General features: G+C 36.8%; 4 protein-coding genes, 1 long non-coding RNA gene and 1 pseudogene across 9 annotated transcripts; 5 read left to right on the forward strand and 1 right to left on the reverse strand.

Moving 5' to 3' along the window:
* The first annotated feature begins 6,459 nt into the window (after positions 1–6,459).
* On the forward strand, positions 6,460–10,835 carry LOC111215792 (laccase-7). Its single transcript, XM_022719875.2, has 6 exons — positions 6,460–6,723; positions 7,000–7,151; positions 8,131–8,375; positions 8,583–8,711; positions 9,339–10,292; positions 10,470–10,835. Exons 1-6 carry the CDS (start codon positions 6,631–6,633, stop codon positions 10,598–10,600), a joined length of 1,704 nt encoding a protein of 567 aa, XP_022575596.1. The 5' UTR covers positions 6,460–6,630; the 3' UTR covers positions 10,601–10,835.
* A 364-nt stretch (positions 10,836–11,199) lies between these two features.
* On the forward strand, positions 11,200–12,893 carry LOC111215793 (60S acidic ribosomal protein P0-2-like). Its single transcript, XM_022719876.2, has 5 exons — positions 11,200–11,562; positions 11,773–11,841; positions 11,929–12,027; positions 12,117–12,509; positions 12,597–12,893. The coding sequence occupies exons 1-5, from the start codon at positions 11,308–11,310 to the stop codon at positions 12,750–12,752; spliced, it is 972 nt and encodes a 323-aa protein (XP_022575597.1). The 5' UTR covers positions 11,200–11,307; the 3' UTR covers positions 12,753–12,893.
* Positions 12,894–13,325: 432 nt separating this feature from the next.
* Positions 13,326–14,485, forward strand: LOC111215795 (flt3 receptor-interacting lectin-like). Its single transcript, XM_022719877.2, has one exon. It carries the CDS (start codon positions 13,397–13,399, stop codon positions 14,126–14,128), a length of 732 nt encoding a protein of 243 aa, XP_022575598.1. The 5' UTR covers positions 13,326–13,396; the 3' UTR covers positions 14,129–14,485.
* A 49-nt stretch (positions 14,486–14,534) lies between these two features.
* On the reverse strand, positions 14,535–17,281 carry LOC111215794 (annotated as a pseudogene).
* Positions 17,282–17,568: 287 nt separating this feature from the next.
* Positions 17,569–20,036, forward strand: LOC106439618. Of its 5 annotated transcripts, none has more exons than XR_002664654.2 (4): positions 17,569–18,017; positions 18,151–18,656; positions 18,759–18,832; positions 18,925–20,036. It is a non-coding gene; the product is annotated as an uncharacterized LOC106439618 (long non-coding RNA). The 5 variants fall into 5 exon arrangements; XR_002664655.2 differs by having other exon boundaries at positions 17,572–18,215; positions 18,334–18,656; XR_002664656.2 differs by having other exon boundaries at positions 17,576–18,017; positions 18,334–18,656.
* Positions 20,037–21,238: 1,202 nt separating this feature from the next.
* On the forward strand, positions 21,239–22,934 carry LOC125609107. The gene has a single exon (XM_048780036.1). The coding sequence runs from the start codon at positions 21,495–21,497 to the stop codon at positions 22,164–22,166; it is 672 nt and encodes a 223-aa protein (XP_048635993.1). The 5' UTR covers positions 21,239–21,494; the 3' UTR covers positions 22,167–22,934.
* The last annotated feature ends 396 nt before the right edge of the window (positions 22,935–23,330 follow it).

The raw sequence follows: 23,330 nt of genomic DNA on the forward strand, positions 1-23,330 counted from the left end.
TTTTATGAATTGGGCTTACATGCCCAGCATCGATCCGAGCCGTATAGTTTCATCTATCTATAAAAAAACTTCATTATATTTTGGCTCGTTATGGCGCAACAACCACTTATACCAATTTTCACACAATTTATGGCCAAAAAAATGAAAAAATAAAAAATAAGACATATATCTACAAATTTGGGAGAATGAACATTATTTGAAAATAAATACAACATCGATAAACTCAACTATGTAAACTATTCTGCTTATACAACACCAACCATAAAAAAGTAGCACAGTTCATCACCCTACATCAATCTTATTACAATACAAATCTTGAGAATCAATGACAACAACGAAACACAAACTTCGCAAACACGACATCACTTCCCACAAATTAGATAGAACAATAATAACATCAATAACCCCGCGCTTGCGCGGGGACTACGCCACTAGTGTTTCATAATAAGTGTTACTTTAGTTTTCTTTTTATTTTGTTTCAAAAAAAATGTCATTTTACAATTTCAGTACAACTTTGTACATTAAATTTATCTTTTACCCTTTTGAATAACTAATAATTTTTTTAAAAAATTATTCTTATTTAATTAATCATACATTAAATAGAGATATATTAGAGCATAACTAAAGGTAAAGTTCTTAGGAACGAGTTTTTAGTTTTTTCTTTAAAAAAAATAAATAAATAAATAATCGAACCAACTGCGGCCTGCCACGTATCGGTGGGGCTCGCACACAGTGCAAAAACCAAACTAAACTCGCCTCTTACAAAAGAGGTAGAAGAGGCAGCTCTTAATAATATGGTGGGATCCGCTTATTTTTGAATTTTTTTTAGAGGCAGCTATTAATCCTGCTCTTAGTCTATTATACAAATTTCTTAATCTTCGTAAAAAATGTTAAAGTGACACTTATTTAAAAACGGATGGAGTATGCAGCAAAGGTCCACAAATTTTTTGAGCCGGGCCTGGATACAAGATAATGATCTTGATGTCCTCTTGAGCCATGAGGCCTTAACCGCCGAGTTGCTTCTTCCATCGCCCCCACACTGCTGCTCTCTAAGCCCGCTTCTCAACCAAGCGAGTCTGCTTATATCCATTTCTATAGCAGCTGTTCATAACTCGGACCCAACAATGAGTTGCTGCAACAATCAAGTCCGCATTTCTGAAGAACAAACCATTCACCGTAAGCTCCTTCAAGCATTGCTGCGTCTTGTTTACATAAATGGAAAATGAACTTATTTTGGTCTTGTATATGCTCTGCCTTTCTTTGGTCAGGTCCAGGTTTGAATAATAAAAAGGCGAAGGTTTCTTGGGCTGAAGTTAGTAGAACAAAGCAAGAGGGAGGTTTTGGATTACGAAAGCTGAAGGAAATAAACTTGGTAAGTTGTTTGAAGCTACTATGGAGGATTCTATCTTCAGATTCGTTGTGGGTGAATTGGGTGAAGATATATCTCATCAGGAAAGGCTCGTTGTGGACGGTTAAAGAGAGTACTCAGTCTGGTTCATGGATGTGGAAAAAATTATTGAAGTATAGAGATGTGGCAAGAAGGATGTATAAAGTGGAAGTGAAGAATGGGAAAAAGACATTTTTCTGGTTTGAAAACTGGTCATCTTTGGAATGTCTAAAGAATATATTAGGAGAAGGAAGTCATATTGATATGGGTATCTCAATAAACGCAACGGTAGAAGAAATCTGGAAGCATCGTAGAAGAGAGCATAGAGTGGTGATTCTCAACAAACTTGAGTTGGAGATTGAATTGTGCAGAACTGGTAGAGTACATGAGGAAGATGTCTCGTTGTGGGTAAATGGAAAGGGGAGTTATAAGAGATCCTTTTCATCGAGTGAAACATGGGAGGTCATCAGGGAAAAACACCAACTATGCCACTGGCATGGAGCAGTTTGGTTTTAAATATGCGACTCCAAAATTCTCTTTTATTTTGTGGACTGCATTAAAAGGAAGGCTACCAACCGGAGATAGAATGAGGCAGTGGGGTGGGAATGTTAATATCTCATGCGTTCTGTGCAATGAACCTCTGGAAACTTTGGAGCATCTATTTTTTGAATGTGTTTACTCTGCTCAGATTTGGGAGATCTTGATGAAAGGTATTCTGCGAGGTGTATACACAGTGAGGTGGGAAGGTTTATTGAGAATAATGAGAGATTTGACAAGGGGGAAGTTGCAGTTGTTCCTTATAAAATATATGTTTCAAGCAGCTGTCTATATGATATGGAGAGAGAGGAATAGGAGACGCCATGGAGAGGCTGCAATGCCATCGGTACTTTTAGCAAAGTTGCTTGATAAAAACATGAGGAACAAGCTTACCTTAATACAAAGAAGAGGAGATATCAAGATGGGAGAAGGGATGCAGCATTGGTTTGCTACAAGATAGAAGTTTTATAAATTTTTGAGAAATTATGAGAAGTTGGTATAGATAAAGGGATAGTAGTTAACACAAAAGATTAGAAAATGACATATGATGTAAAAAAGTCTTTTTCTTTTTGAATTCAATTTAATATTCAATTCAAAAAAAAAAAAAGAGAAAGACCGTTCCATTATCTTGTACCTTGTTCAGATACAAGATAATGATCTCGATGTCCTCTTAGGCCCTGAGGCCTTAACCGACCAGCTGTTTCTTCCATTGACCTCACACTGCTGCTCTCTAAACCGCTTCTCCACCAAGGGAGGCTGCTTGTATCCGTTGATATAGCAGCTAGTTCGTAACTCGGAAACGTTGGTGGGTCTAAGTAGTAGTCCACAAAATCTGAACCCAACAATGAGTTTTTCTGAAAATTACCATTGCTGATACAACAACCACGACCGCATTTCTGAGGAGAAAACCGTTTGCTGTAAGCTCCTTCAAGCAATCTTAGCATTGTTGCGACTTTGTTTACATGATTCGAACTTATTTTGGTAGCAAGTATATCTTCATTGCGCCTTAAACTCCTCAATTCACCATATGTGATTTTTTTTGATAAAACCAACGTGCATTTAATTTAGAAGAGTTCAAACTCCACCAGAGGAAGATACAACAAAGCCACAGAGAGTCAACAACAATAAGAAACTGATAAAACTGAGGATAGAATTGATACAAATCACAGCAAGAAACCACAAAAATTGTATAACAATTTCATAAACTTCTTGAATACTTGCATCTAGTGTAATCCAAAAGATCACAATCACTGCATCAAAAGCAGAGATGGGCATTAGTTGGGAAGAAGATCTTTCCAATACCAACAATGCTTGAGCTTCCAATTCACTCCATACAAAAAGAAATATAGGAAAAAGAAATTGCTCCAAACAGGAGACAACCAAAACTTCATATCCATCAACACCATATTTAACAAGTGAAATATGCCAATGAGTTTCTCTTACAACTGCCACCAAAAAGAGCAAAACAAAATCACAGCACCAGAAGCTAAACTGGATACAACAAAGAACCTGCATACTGCAGAGAGAGATCGCACAAAGGTAGAGCTGAAGGAAAATATATCCATCAGTACATCATCAACTAAAACCAGAAACCACATGTCTAGTGCCTTCCACACAACTTTCAATCCAACCCATTCAACAAAATAAAGGTAAGCTGAGAGTGATAAGCAAAGGTGGACCTGGATAAGATCTGAGAGAAGACCAGTCCGCGCCTCGACAATGAGGCATGTATACCACAGGAAATAAACGACCAGAGGCGAAAGGAGTGTCACCAGCAGACACAAGAGGAGCACCACCACCGTTGAGCTTTGTCACCATTGTTGGACAAGCAAGCATCAGAACAAGGGTTTGGGTAAAATACCAGTGAAAGGATTGCGATTGGCTCGAGATCCAAACTTCTCAACGAGATCACTTAACACGCCGCCTCCTCCTCTGCTACCTTCCCCATCCGTTGTCTCCGAACGTCTCCATACGCTTCTTCTCGCTCACGGCACCTACCGGACTTAACTGTAAGGCGTTGGGGTCGCGTGAATATTACTCTTAACCCTCAAAATCTAGATTTACCTTGTTACCCTTACTGTTTATACTCTTCAGTAAATCAGTTAAAACGGCTGGAAATTTCACTGACAGGGTTCGTTCAGTTGGTCCTATTTAGGCCTTTTATTAACAAAACCTCGGCCTCCACCAAACTATGAAAAAAAAAACTGTTCAAGGGTTGATGAAAAACAACTTTGATCTCTAGATTCTCTACCCTGGAATGGGATTTGCTTTAAATCATTGAAAAATTCATTAAACTGATCCATTGTACGCTTCTGCTAAAAAAATTTTAAAAAATCATTCATCTTCCAATCTTTTCCATCAAAACAAAATTTGAGAAGTGAGATTGTAGGAAAACATAACCGAGTGAACCTTTCCTAAATTAATGATTATGATTGTTGCTCGAAAAAAAGGAAAATATAACCGGTATTTGTTTCTTTTCCTTTGTTTTTATATAACGTTTCAAAGAGGAAAATGATGTTCGATGTGAGATTATTATTACTTTCATTGAGCATTCTTTTGACCAATATAAAAGGTCTAAACCAAAATTTCATTAGAAAAATAATCAAGATATTGCGGTTGATTTGTTTACGAAAGAATTTGCTTTGTGGTTATAAATTGAAAAGTCAATGATAATCCATCCATCCACGTATGAAATGAGATGGCGAAAGCTAATAAAGAACAATGCTTGAGGTCTGCAAGAAACAGTCAGATTACTACGACAGAGAGCGACTTTTGCCTGATCACTATGGGTTTTCAAAATATGGTAAGAAGTGCCTTTTACAATGTACGTGACTTTTGTGATATATTAACCTAGAATTAATTCAGTTGACAAAAATATTGTAAACTGTCTCTACAATGAACAACACATTATGACATCGTAAAAGAATGATTAACTGGAACAACTAGATCAAGTGGAGACAGTCGTCGCATCCACTATTATAAATATACCCAACAGATCATAGTAAAAGTAAGTAGTTATGTTATACCACAGATATGATGTTGACAAGAATTTTTTAGACAGAAAACAGATATGATCTACACAAAATATACAAACACGTTCTTGAAGGTATTGTCAAGTTGACTAAGAGGCTTCCAAGTTTCAACTTGCTGATAATGTGGACCTTGTCTATGCACGTACCAAAATTCTTCATTTTGATTAAAAATATATATCTAAAAGTAGACGAATTAACATCATAATACAATAATAATTTTATGAATTTGATCGTTGGTTCAAACCATTTCCAAGATAGTACAATTGTCATATAATTTGAGACAAGATGAATTGGCCTGTGTCCGGAGTGCGTCGCATGTATTGATTTTGCATTTCAATATCATCTTAAGTAGATTGCGGATTCGTTAATGATTCCTTAATGCAATCAACTTTGATAATCATGTGATTATTGGATATCGTTTAACTACTTACGTATATAGAATATGAAACCACTAGCAACGAGAAGAAAAGGATGTCCATTTAATGTTTTTTAGTTTCTGTTTTATCAATAATTAAATATTTTTAAAAATTACTATATAAAAAAGCCATCGCTACTTTTGTGGTATATATATTGCAAATGCATATTTCAAATTAATCAGAGATATGTCGCTAAAGTTATGGTTGATACTTAGGTATCAAATTAGATACATGTAGCTATATATTTTGGACTTGTAACATAATTTTATTGATTTCAATAGAATGTAAGATTGTTTGTCTTGAGAAGCAAGAGTTTGGATGACTTTTGTTATTCTTTATAAAAAATATAATAAGCTGTTAGAAATTTAGACAACAACGTCTCTACTAACAGATTGAAAATTACCTATAGGCCTAGCTTCGGTAATAAACAAAAACCGGAAAACACATGCACACACGTAGACAACATGTATACAGATATACACACAAGTAATAATAATGTTAGAGAACTGTGGTCGATTTGCATAAAGAAACTTTTAAACTCATTAATTTGTAGAGTTTTTTTGTTTGTAAAAAGACTCATTCGTCGAGTTGATTATAACTTTTATTACTAAGTATATATATTCCAGCTATAAACTATTAATAAATCGGCTGAGTGGCCCGCCATCACGAGTTCGAGCCCCGGCCACAGCGGATTTAACATGGTTTCCGTTTGGCCTCCAGGATTTTCCTTGCTAGTTCCGGTTGGACACGGTGGGATAGTCGGACTAAGTGAGAGGTCCGGATATCTGGATTATCAAAAAAGACTATTAATAAATTGGTTATTTGCATGGTATTTTTATGTGTATATACAGTATTTAAGCTAATATCCTAGCGACCTAGTTTTGCATTTTCACACACAGTTTAACAATGAAGGAACAACGAACCAACTATTAAAAATGAACAAGTATGTGGCACTTAACTAATCTACGTTTTAATTTGATAACAAGAAAACTCGCTCACAAAAAAACATAAATGAAGAAATACAGAAACACCTATATTGATCAATACCTATATATATATTATAAACTCGTGAATTAATACTTGTATATTGAAACAGTTATCATAGACAACCCTAATTACAAAGCGTGTTTTGCTTCTTCTTCTCAATGTTACCACTTCGCACTCTATAAATTAGCCAAAATCAATTCTCTTTTTGCTTCAAAATCTCCATAACACATTTCTCTCTAGCTCGCTTCATCCCATCTTTCTGTCTCTAGAGATGGAGGGCGTTAAGGTTTCTCTTGCTTGCGCTTTCCTTATTTTTGCAGTCTCTTCAATAGCTTCTGCCGCCATTGTCGAACACACCTTCAACGTAACCATTCATTCTTCTTCCTCTTCACTAATTTCTTCAATATAGTTCTTTGCATGCATCTTATTAGAACTATCTATATCATTTTATAGACCATCGGTTCATAATCATAACTTATTACAGGATTCTTATTTGAAAATCCGATTCATGTTTTTTACCATTTCTTGTTATTTTACTTATTAACGGTGAAACGTAACATGCATGTGAAGTATGAGTTTGTAATACCAACTAGTGAGCAAGTTATCGCTAACGACGTGAGAGATACTTGGATTTTGCCAGGTACAAAACTTAACCATGTCTCGGCTGTGCAAACGTCAAGTGATAACGGTTGTTAATGGGAGCCTGCCTGGACCAACAGTACGCGTCAAGGAGGGTGACTCCCTCGTTATACACGTCATTAACAATTCCCCTCACAACATCACAATTCATTGGTATTCATCCACTTAAATTCTTTTATTTTATTTTTGACAAAATCATTGGTATTCACTTAATTAATATACTATATAATAAACTTCGTATTATGTTAGCTATTACTTAAATTATGCGTGATTTCGTATTGGTTTTCTGACTTTATACTAGACGCTACCCTTTCACGGTTCCTCGATTAGCTGTTTCCCTTTATTGAATATAATACTCTATGATCTATGGTCTTTGCCGTTATAGAAATATAGAGAGACTTGGGGAGAAGTCATTTGTTTTTATTGTTTTTCCTTATGGAGTTTAGAAGTTATAAATCACAAGAACCAAACTAAAATCTTATATTGTTTTTGTTCAGTGATTACGATTTCAATTTTGGTTTAGGGCTAAGAAACAACAAGAACCAGACGACTGACAAAACATGCATACCCACAAAATAATCAGTTTTAACCAACCTGTTTCTTCTTAGACCTTTGCTTATTTAAACAAAGTAACTTGAGCTAAAATTTGGTTTAGTTTGTGAGCTAATTTTCGAAATTATCAGTCAACGATTTGAACATAATTAGACATGCATATATGTTTGAAACTGTTAATTAGTCTAATCCAGTTTCGTGAAACATGCTTATTTCAATTTGTAAATAGTTTCAAATAAAATAAACTTTTAGGTGTTTCTTTACTCTCCTTTACCATTTCCATAATGACTTTTAGAAACTAAGAAAATAAAACAATGTATAAATCCAAATAAAATTAAACTAACTTGGGTTGCATTGGTTAATCAGGTTATCATAATACCAAAACAAAGTTGACCATCCATTTTTTTTTCCTGTCGTCTAATACTCTAATTGACCATCAATACTTAAACTTCAAATCCTGGCGATACTTAATAAATACGTTCGTCAATTAGATCTCTAAATACAAGGCATACTAATTAATTAATATATCATAATGTTGAATATGAATACTGTATATCGTAATATTTTTGCATACACGTAGGCACGGGATATTCCATAGACTGACGGTTTGGGCGGATGGACCGAGCATGATAACGCAATGCCCAATCCAGCCTGGCCATCGCTACGCTTACAGGTTCAACATCACAGGCCAAGAAGGTACCTTGTGGTGGCACGCACATTCGTCTTTCTTACGCGCGACCGTATACGGTGCTATCATCATCCGCCCTAAACCCGGTCACTCTTACCCGTTTCCCAAACCCCACAAAGAAGTTCCCATCATATTCGGTACGTCTCAACTAAATAATTTATTTTTATTTAATTGCTATCAAAATACATATTCAAATAGTTAGCTAAACTTTAGTAGTTCAGCTGGTGAATAATGCGAAAGGGTGTTGTTCGTCCCCCTACTTGTATTTTAGAGTACTTAGCCAATAGTCATCGATGATTTTAATTATTAGAAATATTAAAAGTTCAAATTGTATTATTAAACAGGTGAATGGTGGAACACCGATGTAGTCGCGTTAGAGGAGGCTGCAATCGCCACCGGAATTCCTCCAAACAATTCCGATGCCTATACGATCAATGGCCTGCCAGGAAACCTATATCCGTGTTCCAAAGACAGTAAGTAAAAAAAAAAAAAATTAATCACTATTTAAGGAGAAACATTTTTTTTGGTATTCATAGTAAATGACTATGACGTTCACTTGAAGGGTCCCTTTTCTTATTTTACGTGTTATTGGTGATGGAGTACTGCTATAGAAACTATAAAGTATATACACTAGAAGTAATCATATTAGCTAGTGGAGGTTTAAATAAGTTGAGTGTGATATTGTTTACATGCATGCTCTTTCACAATATATACGTACTTTTGGTGAAATAGCGGAACAAATTATTACATGCTTTAGTTAACATGATTACAAAAAAGTACATTCTATCTTAAAATAATGATTTTAAAGCATAGTGTACGCTAAAATGAAAATGCATATATACTAATTTTCTCTCTAATTACATAGTACTGCATGCATTTTCTTAACCTTGTCTGCGTAGAATTAATAAACCTAAATAACAAGTTGGTTTCACAAATTCCATACCATACAGTTACCACTATCTAATATTATGATATATTCTCATCTAATATAATATGGTTATGTAGTGAAACAAAAATTAATTGCCGGTTACTAATCAAATTTTATCTAATGATCATTTGCAATCTAACCATTTATTTTTCTGAAATGAAAAAAAAAACAGGAATGTTTAACCTAGACGTGGTAAAAGGAAAGTTATATTTACTCCGCATCATAAACGCGGCAATGAACATGCAACTATTTTTCAAGATAGCCAATCACAAGCTGACAGTTGTTGCAGCCGACGCAGTCTACACCAAACCTTACCTCACCGACGTCATCGTCATCGCACCGGGTCAAACCGTCGACGCGCTGCTCCACGCCGATCAGTCCATCGGCTCCTCCTACTACATGGCGGCTCACCCTTACGCCAGCGCACCCAGCGTGCCATTCCCCAACACAACCACCAGAGGCGTCATCCACTACATCAGCGGCGCGTCGAAAACACACAAAACGAAGCGCGTGTTGATGCCGAAGCTGCCTTCTTTCTTCGACACGCCAACTGCTCACAGGTTCTACTCTAATCTGACCAGTTTGGTCCATGGACCACACTGGGTCCCAGTGCCTCGCCACGTGGACGAGGAGATGCTCGTAACCATCGGGCTCGGGCTAGAGGCTTGCGCTGGATGTCCGAATTCGAAATTCGCTGCTTCGATGAACAACCACTCCTTCGTCTTACCCAAAAAGCTATCCATCTTGGAAGCGGTTTTTCACGGCGTCGAAGGCATTTTCACGCCTGATTTTCCAAACCAGCCTCCGGTTAAGTTCGATTACACCGACCCGAACATAACCCAGACAAGCCCGGGGCTCTTGTTCGTTCACAAATCAACGAGCGCTAAGGTCTTGAAATTCAATACGACGGTGGATTTGGTGCTGCAGAACCACGCGCTTCTCGCGGCTGAGAGTCACCCCATGCATCTCCACGGGTTTAACTTCCACGTGTTGGCTCAAGGGTTTGGTAATTATGACCCGACCCGTGATCGGAGCAAGTACAATCTTGTTAACCCCCAGTTCCGTAACACCTTGGCTGTGCCTGTTGGTGGGTGGGCCGTGATCCGTTTCAGAGCTGATAACCCAGGTAAACTCTCTACCCTACTCTTTGTACCAAAATTTAATTTGAACCGGACTCCGGTTTATAATAAAGTTTCACTCGAGTTGACTACTCTAGTAGTCTAGTTGAATACTCCATATGTTATATGATACATGTTATGTTGATACATCATGCATGAAGCTAAGTTCTGGAAACATTGTTCAGGTGCGTGGATTATGCATTGTCATATCGATGTTCACTTGCCATTTGGATTAGGGATGGTGTTTGTGGTTGAGAACGGACCAACGAAGTCGACCAGCTTGCCACCACCACCTCCTGATCTTCCGAGATGTTAAACAATATAAATGGTTTTCTTGAAAACAGTAATAATAAGATTATTCAGGGCAAAGGGAAATAAAGTTTGGCTCAAGCTAACTGGGATTTGTTTTATTTGTTTGATTTGATTGATCACATTTGATTTGATGTCATGTAGTCGATAATAAATGTTAAAAGTTGAATTTGTAGTCCGTCCAGATGTTGTGTATGTGGATAAAATATATGATTGATATGAATTTTATTGTTTTACTACTATTATCAGTTTCACAGCTTTTGGTTTATGTACCTGATACTTAACAAAGAACCTAATTTAGGTGGGGATATTGGATTTAGAAAAGTCAGATTAACCTCTACTCTACTGTGTCCCGTTTTATCATCTTAAATCAGAATGCATGGTGTTTTTCATTTGGGCCCAGTTTCGGTAAATGCCCAATTTATCAAGATAAACAAGATCCGTCAGATAAGCAAAGCAAATACGAACCATCAGAGTTGGGCCCAAAAAGCCCAATATTATCAAAGTAAATAAGAGCCGTCAGATCAGTAAGTAAGCACAAAATAAGAACCGTTAGATTCAGATCACTAAGAAGAAGCCCTAGATTCATTTTATCCTCTACCCATTTCGCATAGTATAAAAACACTGAAACCAAAACCCTAGCTTCTTTCTCTTATCTCTCCGTCACTCTGCTGCAGACAAAGAGAAAACTCGAGTCTCATCCCTTGAGCAACAATGGTGAAGGCAACAAAAGCCGAGAAGAAGATCGCTTACGACGCGAAGCTATGTCAGCTCATCGACGAGTTCACACAGATCTTGGTCGTTGCAGCCGACAACGTGGGGTCGACTCAGCTCCAGAACATCAGGAAGGGTCTTCGTGGTGACTCTGTGGTGCTTATGGGGAAGAACACTATGATGAAGCGTTCTGTTAAGATTCACGCTGAGAACACTGGAAACACTGGCATCCTCAATCTCATGCCCCTTCTTCAGGTAAATTCACGTTTTGATTTGTCTTAGCTGTCAAAATTTTAGATTTTTATTGAAAGATTAGATTTTTAATCAAAAGTTTTGATTTTTATTGGAGGGTTATGTGTTTGTGTTCAGTGAAATGTCTATCAAAATTTTCGATTTTTATTAAAAGTTTAGATTTTTATTAAAAGTTTTAATTTTTATTTGGATGGTTATGTGTTTTGTGTATAGGGAAATGTTGGTTTGATCTTCACCAAGGGTGACCTCAAGGAAGTGAGTGAGGAAGTTGCCAAGTACAAGGTTAGTTTAATCCATAGCTCTGTTCTTATTACATCAACTTAGGTTGAGATTAAACTCTCTCTTATATTTGTCTTGTAATATGAACAGGTTGGTGCTCCTGCTCGTGTGGGTTTGGTTGCACCTATTGATGTTGTTGTCCAGCCTGGTAACACTGGTCTTGACCCATCTCAGACATCTTTCTTCCAGGTTTGGTTTTATCATGTTTTGTAATACTTTCTTCCCTTGTTGAAGTTTTATTAGCTGATTAATGTTTTTTTATTTTGGGATTTTGGTAGGTTCTTAACATCCCAACTAAGATTAACAAGGGTACAGTCGAAATCATCACCCCTGTTGAGCTCATCAAGCAAGGTGACAAGGTCGGTTCTTCCGAGGCCGCCCTTCTAGCGAAGCTCGGCATCAGGCCGTTCTCTTACGGTCTTGTTGTCCAGTCTGTTTACGACAATGGCTCAGTCTTCAGCCCTGAGGTTCTTGATCTTACGGAAGATGACCTTGTTCAGAAGTTCGCCGCTGGTATCTCCATGGTCACTTCCTTGGCGCTAGCTATCTCTTTCCCTACCCTTGCTGCTGCTCCTCATATGTTCATTAATGCATACAAGAATGCATTGGCTATCTCTGTTGCCACTGAGTACACTTTCCCACAAGCAGAGAAGGTCAAGGAGTTCTTGAAGGTTAGTCATCAAATTAACATTTTTAAAAAATATATAAGTTTGATTTGCTTGGCTTAATTGTATTGTTTGTGTTGGATGTTAATGCAGGATCCTAGCAAGTTTGCTGTTGCTGTAGCGGCTGTCTCTGCTGATGCAGGTGGTGGAGCTTCAGCTGGAGCTGCCAAGGTAGAGGAGAAGAAGGAAGTTGTTGAGGAATCAGATGAAGAAGACTACGGTGGTTTTGATATGTTCGGTGATGAATAGATCACTATCAAATCTACCAAGTTCACCTTTTTGTCTTTGCTATAAGTGCTGCTTCCTTTGTAGTATGATCGATACATTTTTCTTGATTTTGTCCACTTCAGATTTATGCTATTGTCTTTCTACTTCGAGTTGTTTTGATCATTTCTTTAGTCTTCGCTCTTTAATTTCTCAAGTGTTATATCACTGTTTATATAGCTAAGATGAAGACATAAAAACATCATACTTACAGACCATGAAACTAGATTAATATAATCCATAATCTAATCATCTTTATAACTTAAACTAATCACCAATTGACCGACCTAATAAGTTCTTATATGCGTGCACGGCACAGCTCTACAATCTGACTTTGAAACGGTCTTATAAAGTCATTAACAAACCGTGGATAAAACCATTGGACGAACATAGTTTTCACAAGTGTACAAAGACTAATTAAACTGAACAAGAAAAAATAAAATAATATTAGAAACACATCAGAAAATGGAATTAAAATCACAATATTACTCAGCAACGACTACGAGAGGATGAGAGAGACGTTTCCTTGAAGGTTAAGAAAAGGAAGAAGATTGTTATTTAATCTTTCTTCCGTTTTTTTTTTATTCACATAAACCAACCAGACAGAAAAAAAAACAGCAAGACAAAAGATGTTCAAACCTATGAGTTTCGACAAGGAAGTTGAACTTTTTGGAGATTCGAAGTTGATCAACGAAGGCTCTTCGATTCAGCTGACAAACTCTGTGAGTGGAAGCGAGGGAAGAGTGGTTTACAAGGAACCCATCAATCTTAGCAACTCGTTATCTTTCTCGAGTTACTTCTCGTTTTCCATGCCTAATGAGACCGATGACGTCATGGCTTTTGTAATGGTTCCAACTAGTTTGGATCTTAGTCTGTTCGGTAATAAAAACAACAACAGTTCCTCTGCCTTAGGGTTTCTTTTTGAGCATGCAAAGAACGAGACGGTTGTGGCTTTTGAGTTTGATATATCCAATAGAGGAAACCGTGCGAGAGTCTTGTTAGGTAAACCTGAATCTTCTGAAGTTAGAAACCTTTCTTTTGAGGGTGACTTGATGATGGAGAATGGAGGGTCGACGTTGAGTTGTATGATTGATTATGAGGCGAGTTTGAAGAGAATGATGGTTCGGTTCAGGAAACTAGGCACGAGGAAGATGTTGGATCCGTTCTTTGATTTCTCTGTAGACTTGGGGGAGCTTTGGAAGGGTGGTGAGTTCATGGTGGGTTTAAGCTCTACAAACGGGAACTCTTCCGAGGCACATGTTCTCCATTCATGGAGCTTTGACATACGGCATCCAACGCCGGTGTGTGTGCCTCCTCCAATGTGGATGCATCCTCAACCGAGTGACACTTCTAAGAGGTAAATGGTGGTGTTTCCTGAGTAATATGCTATGACTATTGTGGTGGTTGTTGTTGAAGAGGGAAAATAACTACTATGGAGTTTGGTCTGGTTTAAGAAGGTTGTCTTGTGTTTGTGGTGTGAACCTTCTTGTGTTTGTGGTGTGAATGTAGAGTCTTCTTCTGCTTTTTCTTGTGTTGTCTTTTTATTAAGTGTTACTTATGTTTCTGGTTTCATATGTAAAATAGCTATGGGAAGAAGCCGTAAGCTTATTGATACTGTGAAGTTAACTTTGTTGTTGATGTTTTTCTTGATCCCATTTGGATTATGTTTTATGCATTTAACACCCTTTTGGAACCAACGAAAGTGGCCCAAGTTATTATGTGAGTTCACATATAAACCTCAACATAGTTACATAGGACACAAATAAGAGTGTGCAAAGGAGGAAAGTAGAAACTATTGATGCATATTAAGTGTTCTTAGAAGTCAGCTAGCTCGCTAACCTTTATAACCAATCCTCCCTAATCAGTAGATTACAAATGCTTTAAGCCTTTAACAACGGTGTTTGCAACATGTAATGTTAATAACTACACTAACCAGTGTTGGTAACTCAAAGCAATAACCCGGAGGAGATGCCTAAGTATGTATAACGCAGAGACCTGAGAGACTCTTTATGCTGCTCTTTTATTCTCACTTCCTCTAGCTCAGTTTCATCTTGTGTTGATGACTTCTTGATGTCACAAACTGAAATCAAACTTCTTGTTCACATAAAACCATGGAATAAGTACCTAGAGGAGCAGTTCAGCCAATGAATTGTCCATTTGAATCCCAAGGCCGAGTTTCAAAAGACTTGCCAATGATGCTTCGTTTGTCACTCACAGTTCCACCTTCTGTCTCGTACTCTGGAAAGTAATCAATGAATGTTTTTGTGCCCAACTCATCCACTCCATTGAACAGGAACTCTCTCAGCAACGCCTGGTTTTGTTCAAAAATCATTTATTAATGGGGACAAGAAGTGAAACACTAATGGAATCAATCAACATTACCTTTGCCTTTGCTTCACCAAGCAGTTTCCTAAGAAGAGCATGTCCAGGATCCTGCCAACACCAGACAATATCCACTATAACAACAAATACAGATCCATTAAAAAGGTAACTAACTAGTCACCTTTTGTGCTCGCCAAGTCAGGTATTTGTGCTGTGCTTCACGGTTGGCTCTCACCTGAGATGGCTCCATCTCCTCTTTCACTTGGATTGTCATCTCAAGCCATACCTGTAGTGTAACAGTAATGATAGATTAACTCACGTTTTACTGTTGAACCTTAGTTTTTGGCCAGCAGCACACAGATTCGATTCAAGGAGTATACCTGATAGTATTCAAGGAAGGCAGAGAACAAAGCGTTATGTTTTTCTTGGCTAGAAGAAAACCTGGTCCACATCACCAAAGGCGAAAAGAACTTTATGGATTCACCGGTCAGTTTTCCTCCCCATGGGAAAATCTGGAAGAAACTATCAGATCAGTCCATTTATATGATGATTACTTCATACACACAAGCAGTTGAGTGATCACATTTTCTTGTAGCTCACCTCAGCATATTTGTGATATATGGACATTATGTTTTTGTAATACTTGTCTCGGTAATTCGTATGGTCAGTCAATTGATGCAAAGGGTTTAGATCCCTGAAGAAGAGCACACAGTTAGCTTTTGGACAACAGACATGATTGACCACAGCATAAGTAGAAAATCAAAGAAGAAGATAACTTACAAGACAACTATGTTCATGTTGGCAGATGTGAAGAAGTTAGCTCAGAATATGGGCGTATCATACTCTGGCTTCATGAAACCAGCAAAGTCAAATACCTGCAAATTATACCCCAATATGAAAGAAAAGTTTGAGAGTACAAATAATCTTAACTCATTCAATGGTAAGGAATGGAGTGTAAAGGAGCAAAATTTTAAACCTCTTTGAAAGTCATATCCACAGAGACGCATACAAACAATTTGTACATTGATCAAAATGGACAACAATAATACCTGCATGGTCTCGTTTTCGATGGCCATGCTCCGCAAGAGTCTAATCTTTGGAAATTTCAAAGCAAGTATTTGAAGTTGAGTTTTCCCATCATGTCCTGTCATGCTACTATACCTTTCCTGTAACAGTTTCATGATCAGACGCAGCCTTTAACAGTCAAGTTTTTAGGTGTTTTGCTAAGAAAGAAAAAAAATGTGTAGATTCTATAGTCATATGTGTTGCCACAGCTAAAGGTACTTAATTTAGAGTGTTTGGTATAGATACATTAGACAGCTAAGGATGTTCTTCAACACTTTTAGCTACTTGTCTAGTTGTCTTTTGTCGAAATGAAAACTCAACTGAATTTACCATAGTTCATAGCATTTCCAAAAGACGGGCAAAAAAAACAATGAAAGAGACAATCCTTCCTACACTGTACACTACCTGGAGAGGTGAAGGTTCAAGAAGAACCCTCTTCCTGGTTTCTTCCAGAGCAGACTCGGCGAATTCCTTATACGAAACAGCAGAGACTCTGAATGAGACTCTCTGATTTCTACTACTCAACGTGATGATATTGGTGTTCTTAGAGCTTGTAGAGATAAGTAGATGAGGTTTTGCTGCCTTGAAGCACCTCCCAAATGAAGATCCAAACTCCATAGATAAAAGCTAAGTAGAACACCTCACCATACAGGAAAATTTAGTGTAGTGTCTCCTTCCTCTATCCTTTTCGCTCAACTCACAAGATATTTTGAAGTTTAGCTGATGAAAAAAGGAAGAAGAAGAATAAGTGAGCAAGAACATTACTTTTGAAGTTGTATTTAATTTAAAAATGAATTATTCATTTTCAGGGTTGGGCCAAGGTTTGGGCTTTCGCGTACTTGGCATGTAGTGCTGACACTCCTTTGAGGCTGATTCAGAGCTTTTCAACTTTCAATGTAGTTGTTCGAAAACAGGACAGCAAGGTTCTATGTTTTGTATGTAGGAAAAGATTTTGAGAGTCTTGTCTTCACTTTCCTTGCTGTTTCTTTGGAGTTTGTGCTGGAAACCTCTATTGGTAAGTAACATGACTGATCAGGGATGTATTAGAAACCTGTTAAAAAAACTTAAATGACTTGATCTGTGACAAAGTAATAGGTCCTACAGTCCACCTCAACGCTTCCATGGTACTATACCTTCCAGAAGCATCTTCTGTATATCTACACTAACAAGCCACCAGATTATAGTTTCTGGCTTTGGCAAGCTTCAGCTTATTATACGTTTATGTTTTTACATGTGAAACCTGAAACTAACGAAACAAATCTAACCTATACTAAAAGGGTTATATGAGGAGTAGAGAAGCTGTCCAGGTCAGCCAATTAAATCATCCAATCACAGATAGTATTTTGACCACGTCATTGAGGCAATCTCGAGACTGATTAATAGTGGGCTTATTTGTGTGGGTTTAATTTATTTTCCCATGGCCCCAAATTTCTCACATTTAGCAAAAACCTAATCTTCCTCCCAACTGATTAATCGTCTCCGGCCTTTCCTCTCCGTCGTTGTCGTTTCACTTCTGAGTCATTTAACATTTTCTTTACTCTCTCTTCTTTTATGGTTTCGTTCCAACTCCCTACGTTTCTCCTCCTATATAAAGTCTTTTGTATCAACCAAAAACCTACAGCCTCACGGAAAAAGACAAAACTACTGCTGCTAAATCCACCAGACACTCTCCCGTCTACAGCTGTGCAGCCGAGGAGGTTTCAAGCAGTGGTTCCATGGTCGGTGCTTTAGTGGCTACCTCCGACTGGTTTACTGATGGCAGCCAGGGTTTGCAAACAATGACAGAGACAGAGGAAGATGTGGAAACCTGCGGAGGAGTAGGGTTCCGAACGGAGCTCAAAGTATTCATATCAGCTTCCTAAGGTATGGATTTTAAAGTCTGTAATAAATTTGAAACTTCTTGCTACGGTTCAAGGTGTTGTTGTCTACCTTATGCAGCAGGACAACGTCAAACGTTTTCCTTCCTTTGACCATTCTAATTATAGCATATCTTCAGGTCGATTAAGGACTAGATTCACTATATCATTGTTTGAGAATGAGATCATTAACCTAAACTTTCAGGTTTATAATATGTTCAAGCTCTGATTACTTGCAGCTCTTCTAATTCATTGTTTATTCTGCTTAAATGCATATGCAACAACCGGAATCATGTGTATATGTTATGTTTTGCATGTATTAGCTTTCGAAAAAGACTTTGCAAGTAGAGATGTTGAAGCTTTTGCATCTGTTGATAAATTCATCGAAACCAGTGGTGGAGATTCTGCTGATAACATCAGTTGGATTTTATATGGCTTTTGATGGAGTCAATCTTCTTGGTCATGATACTTAAGAAATATTTGAACAGCGTTGGTTATTACTTAATTAACTCTTTCTATTTATAAATCTAATATACAACTCAACCTTAATTTTTTTTTTATGTATAGATTGTCTTCTATGTGTTTAGTCCTTCGCTATTGGAAACCGTTTAGCTGGTAGCGTAACATATGAAAGCTTGGTGAACATGTAAGTCACATGAATTTTTTCATTAGGAGTTTATATCTTTTCTCTCAGGTTCTTCACACCTGTTAATATTCTTCTCACATTCGTCATTGTTTTCTTATTAAGCTGGGTTGTATTCTCATCACTAAGCCTTCTTCGCCTAGATCTTCGTGGTCTCATTGTTGGTTGATGTGCGGCTGGTAAGTAAGCCTCAAAAGTCATGTCTAAATATTTGATATTCTGTTCACTTTTGTTTTACTTAATGATACGATACTAACCAAATCCAAAACAGGGAATCTGGGAATATACCATCAATCATAATCCCAACTGTTTATAAAGACAAAGGAGAGGTCTATTTGAAGATCCTGAGAATTGCCACAAATATGGAATGGGTTATGTTGCACTCTCCATGTCCGTAAGTAGTCATCTCACTTCTTCAAAGTTTTATCGGTGTATATTTTATTTTTGGCATCAGCCACCAGCTATACATATATCATACAGCTATACAATGAAGAAATAATAATTTTCAATTTATATATTTTGTTTTCAAAAAGAATTATAACAATCTTAGTTGTAACAGATGTAGCTGAGATTTTGTAACATACACACAATTCCCAAAAATCACCAAGAACCCTTATTGTTGCACACCTGAAAGAATAGTTGATCACGAGTATGTTTCAATGAAAATCATAAATCTTCTTTCTGTAAAAAGAAATAAAAACCCTTTGAAGACTGTTTACGAAGTTGCAGTCGAGTGCTTTGGTTTGGAGATTTGAATTACAGAGTTTCTTTATCCTATTAAGAGATGAGTATTTCTAGAGACAATGATTGTGACACACTACTTGAGAAAGACCAGGTTTTGTAGTAGAAATTATCTTTAAAACTCAAATCTTTATTGAAGACCAAGATGAGTGTTTCTCTCGAAACTCAGATTCTCACGCCGGAGAAGCCACTAAGTCTAAAGAAAAACTATGTACTCATGCTTGGTTGGTACTATCCAAAACTCTAGAAACACGTTTTTGTGGTGTGTTTGGAATGTTTTCAGGTTTGATCTGATTCCATGAGGAGGAGAAGGAATAGAACTTTCTTATACTCTAGGAGAATCACGGTTTTCAGATCACAGACCGGTTTGTGCAAATATTTGCAGGAGAAGTTGTTGTGAAGAGTCTGAGAAACATAGATAATGTTATTCATGTGCGGCTGCAAGATTGGTTGAGGATTGCACTCCAAACTCATAGTTTTAACTAAGATTATTATAGTTCTTTTTGAGAACAAAATATATGATTTTTAATAGTAATTTTTCCTCATTGTGTGTATGGTTAATTTTTGGCATCAGCCGTCATGATACATATATGTACTTCAATGTTATCAGATGAGATCTGTTTGCATATGAAGTTATTGACACTCAACTTTCCATTAAATCCAACTATGACACCTGCAAAGTCCCATTGATTTTTCGTGAGAAGAAGAAGATTATGACGATGAGGTCTCTACACTTGATCAATAACTATTCACCCTTGCAGTAACGAGTAATTACTGTATTATGAGTGTGTAACATGTTAGGAGGTGGACAAAGTCAATAGAAGAATGGTTTTACTGTCAGAGTAAAGGAGTGGAAAAGAAATAATTGAAAAGAGAAAATAAAAATGAAACTGGAAGTAAAGATTTATTTTTAATATAGAAAATATTAATCTACAATTATTCTTTTGGAAGTAAATAAGCCGAAAATCATTTTCAGTTGATTGGTTGAAAATAGAGTAATTTAACAAAACAATGTTTATACTAATTTATTTACTTTATGCATACTAGAAAAACATTCAATATTTTGTTTCTCAATGCAAATTCTTCGAATTATAAATAAATAAATAAATATTTTCACGTAAACCAAACTAGAATATTTCAGAAACTATACTAGCTAAGTGATACATTAAAAATCTAAGATATGTGTGAAAATAATTTATAGAATCAGTTTTACAATTATTACTTTTTAAATACTGATTTTTTAAGTTTATAAACACTTTAAGTTAGCATTAACGAAATGTTGATGTTAACTTTTAAAAGTTGTTCTACAACAGCCATAAGTCCTGAAGACATCATAGTAAGTGTATCAACTCATATAGATTCTAAAAATCATAAATATTTTATAATCCTGTAAATTTAAGTTAAATTGTAAGTAAAAACTGCAAGCTTAGTGATTTAAAGTAAAAAATATATAAATCAATTGAGATTAAAAATATATTTTTATAATAACCTAAATACGTAAGAAAAAATATTTTGGATAATAACTAAGGTTTAACAAATTCTTTATTCATTTCACATTTGACCATCATCTCATACATATTTTAGATAGTAAAAATAATATATTGTGAGTCTTACTCATATCAAATTTAATTTACTATTTATATTCTTATAACATAGATGTAGTGTGTCATATATATATTAAATACAATGTTAGTTAAATAATTCCGGGCGTAGCCCGGATAAAATCTCTAGTAAAACTAAAAACTTAAGATAACACAAGAGGAAACATGAGAAAGCTCTACATTTACACAACAAACAGAAGAAGACTCTTCATTTTCTTAATTTGATAGTAAAGTCATTGCCTCATTGGGGTATGTACTTCAACCACGCGGCATGGGGAAGCTCAAATTGTTTTTGAGTTTCGATATTTTGAAACATCACGGTCAAATTAATGTCAGATAAGAAACCTCTTGCTATTCCCTAGTCCAAACTCCCAAGTCACAACCTTGGTGGTTCAGTATGTAAATATATAAGCGAATCATTGTCTTCCTCAAGACACAGAACTTGGTTTGAAAACACTCTTCCGCTATTCTTTTTCCTCATTATTGTTTTTTCTTTCCAATGGAGGAAACAAAGTTTAGTCTGAGACTTCTGGTTGATGAGAAGAGAAACAAAGTTGTTCTGGCTGAGGCTTGTAGGGACTTTGTTGACGTCCTATTCAGTCTTCTAACACTTCCCATGGGCACCATTGTCAGACTTCTCGAGAAGCATAACCAGCAGCCAATGAGATTAGGGTGTTTTAACAACAATTACAAAAGTGTTTCAGATATGACCATCGACGATTTCGAGACTGAGGCTTGCAAAACTATGTTGCTTTATCCGAGGAGCACTAAGGAAATCCATTGCAGGAGGCTGAAGCTGAACGTAGATGATACTGAAGCTACAAAGTTCTTCACATGCCCACGTTTTCCTAGGAGTTGCAGTAAGTACAGCAACTTTAACACTTCGAGGTGTAGCTGTGGAGGTTTGATGACAAGAGAGTTTCAAGTTTCAGAGGAAGATCAACTCGGAAGCCCAATAGGAAATAATGAAGATGGAGTGTTTGTTAGCTGTCGTTCCTCTTACATTGTCACTGATGATATGAGAGTGACTTTGAGCTCTCTAGGTGTTATTTCAAAAGAGCTTAATCTACTAGGATATGCAGATTTTGATGACGTTAAAGAGATTCTTCTTGATGTTGGCACTCAAGAGGTACCATCTTCTTACCACACCATTCATTTATTATGGATATGATTCTTTATTCTAATCTAGTAATCTTATCTAAATGTGTAGGTGCTGACTCTACTTGGAAACTTTTTTGCTTCGGACTTTCCGTTATCACGTACATTCCTCGGCAAAGATTTTCTAAAAAGGCCGTCTACTCATGCATTAGACGTTGGTTGTGTAAAAGGAGGCCATGACTGTAATGTGAAGATATTTGTCAGAAAGTCTGACAAGAAGATTATCTATGCAGAGTGCAGTGAAGACTTTATTGATTCTCTTCTTGGTTTTCTTGTTCTCCCTCTTGAGTTGGCATGGTCATTAACTAACGACGGTTCAGTTTTGGGTTGGGTTGGGAATTTGTGCCGAAGTGAGTGTAGAGAAGCTTCTTCAGCTTCCACTCCCTTGGCGGTACCTTATTATTATTTATTTTTTTGAATTGAATATTAAATTGAATTCAAAAGAAAAAGACCTTTTTACATCATGTGACCTTTCTTAAACTTGTGTGTTAACTCCATCCCTTTCCTATATCAACTTCACAGATTTTTCAAAAATTATAAAACTTCTATCTTGTAGCAAACCAATACTGCATCCCTTCTCCCATCTTGATATCACCTCTTCTTTGTATAATGGTAAGCTTGTTCCTCATGTTTTTATCCAGCAACTTTGCTAAGAGTATCGATGGAGTTACAGCCTCTCCATGACGTCTCCTATTCCTCTCTCTCCATATCATATACACTGCTGCTTGAAACATATATTTTATCAGGAACAACTGCATCTTCCCCCTTGTCAAATCTCTCATTATCCTCAATAAGCCTTCCCATCTCTCTGTGTATGCACCTCGCAAAATACCTTTCATCAACATTCCCCAAACTTGAGCAGAGTAAGCACACTCAAAAAATAGATGCTCCAAGGTTTCCAGAGGCTCATTACACAGCACACATGATATATTGACGTTTCCACCCCACTGCCTCATTCTTTCTCCAGTTGGGAGTCTTCCTTTTAATGCAGTCCACAAAATAAAAGAGTATTTTGGAGTTGCATATTTAAACCAAACTGCTTCATGCCAGTGACACAGTTGGTGTTTTTCCCTGATAACCTCCCATGTTTCCCTCGATGAAAAGGATCTCTTATAGCTCCCCTTTCCATTTACCCACAACGAGACGTCTTCCTCATGCACTCTGCCAGCTCTGCTCA

The sequence above is a fragment of the Brassica napus genome, chromosome A5, assembly GCF_020379485.1.
Source record: "Brassica napus cultivar Da-Ae chromosome A5, Da-Ae, whole genome shotgun sequence".
Taxonomy (NCBI): domain Eukaryota; kingdom Viridiplantae; phylum Streptophyta; class Magnoliopsida; order Brassicales; family Brassicaceae; genus Brassica; species Brassica napus.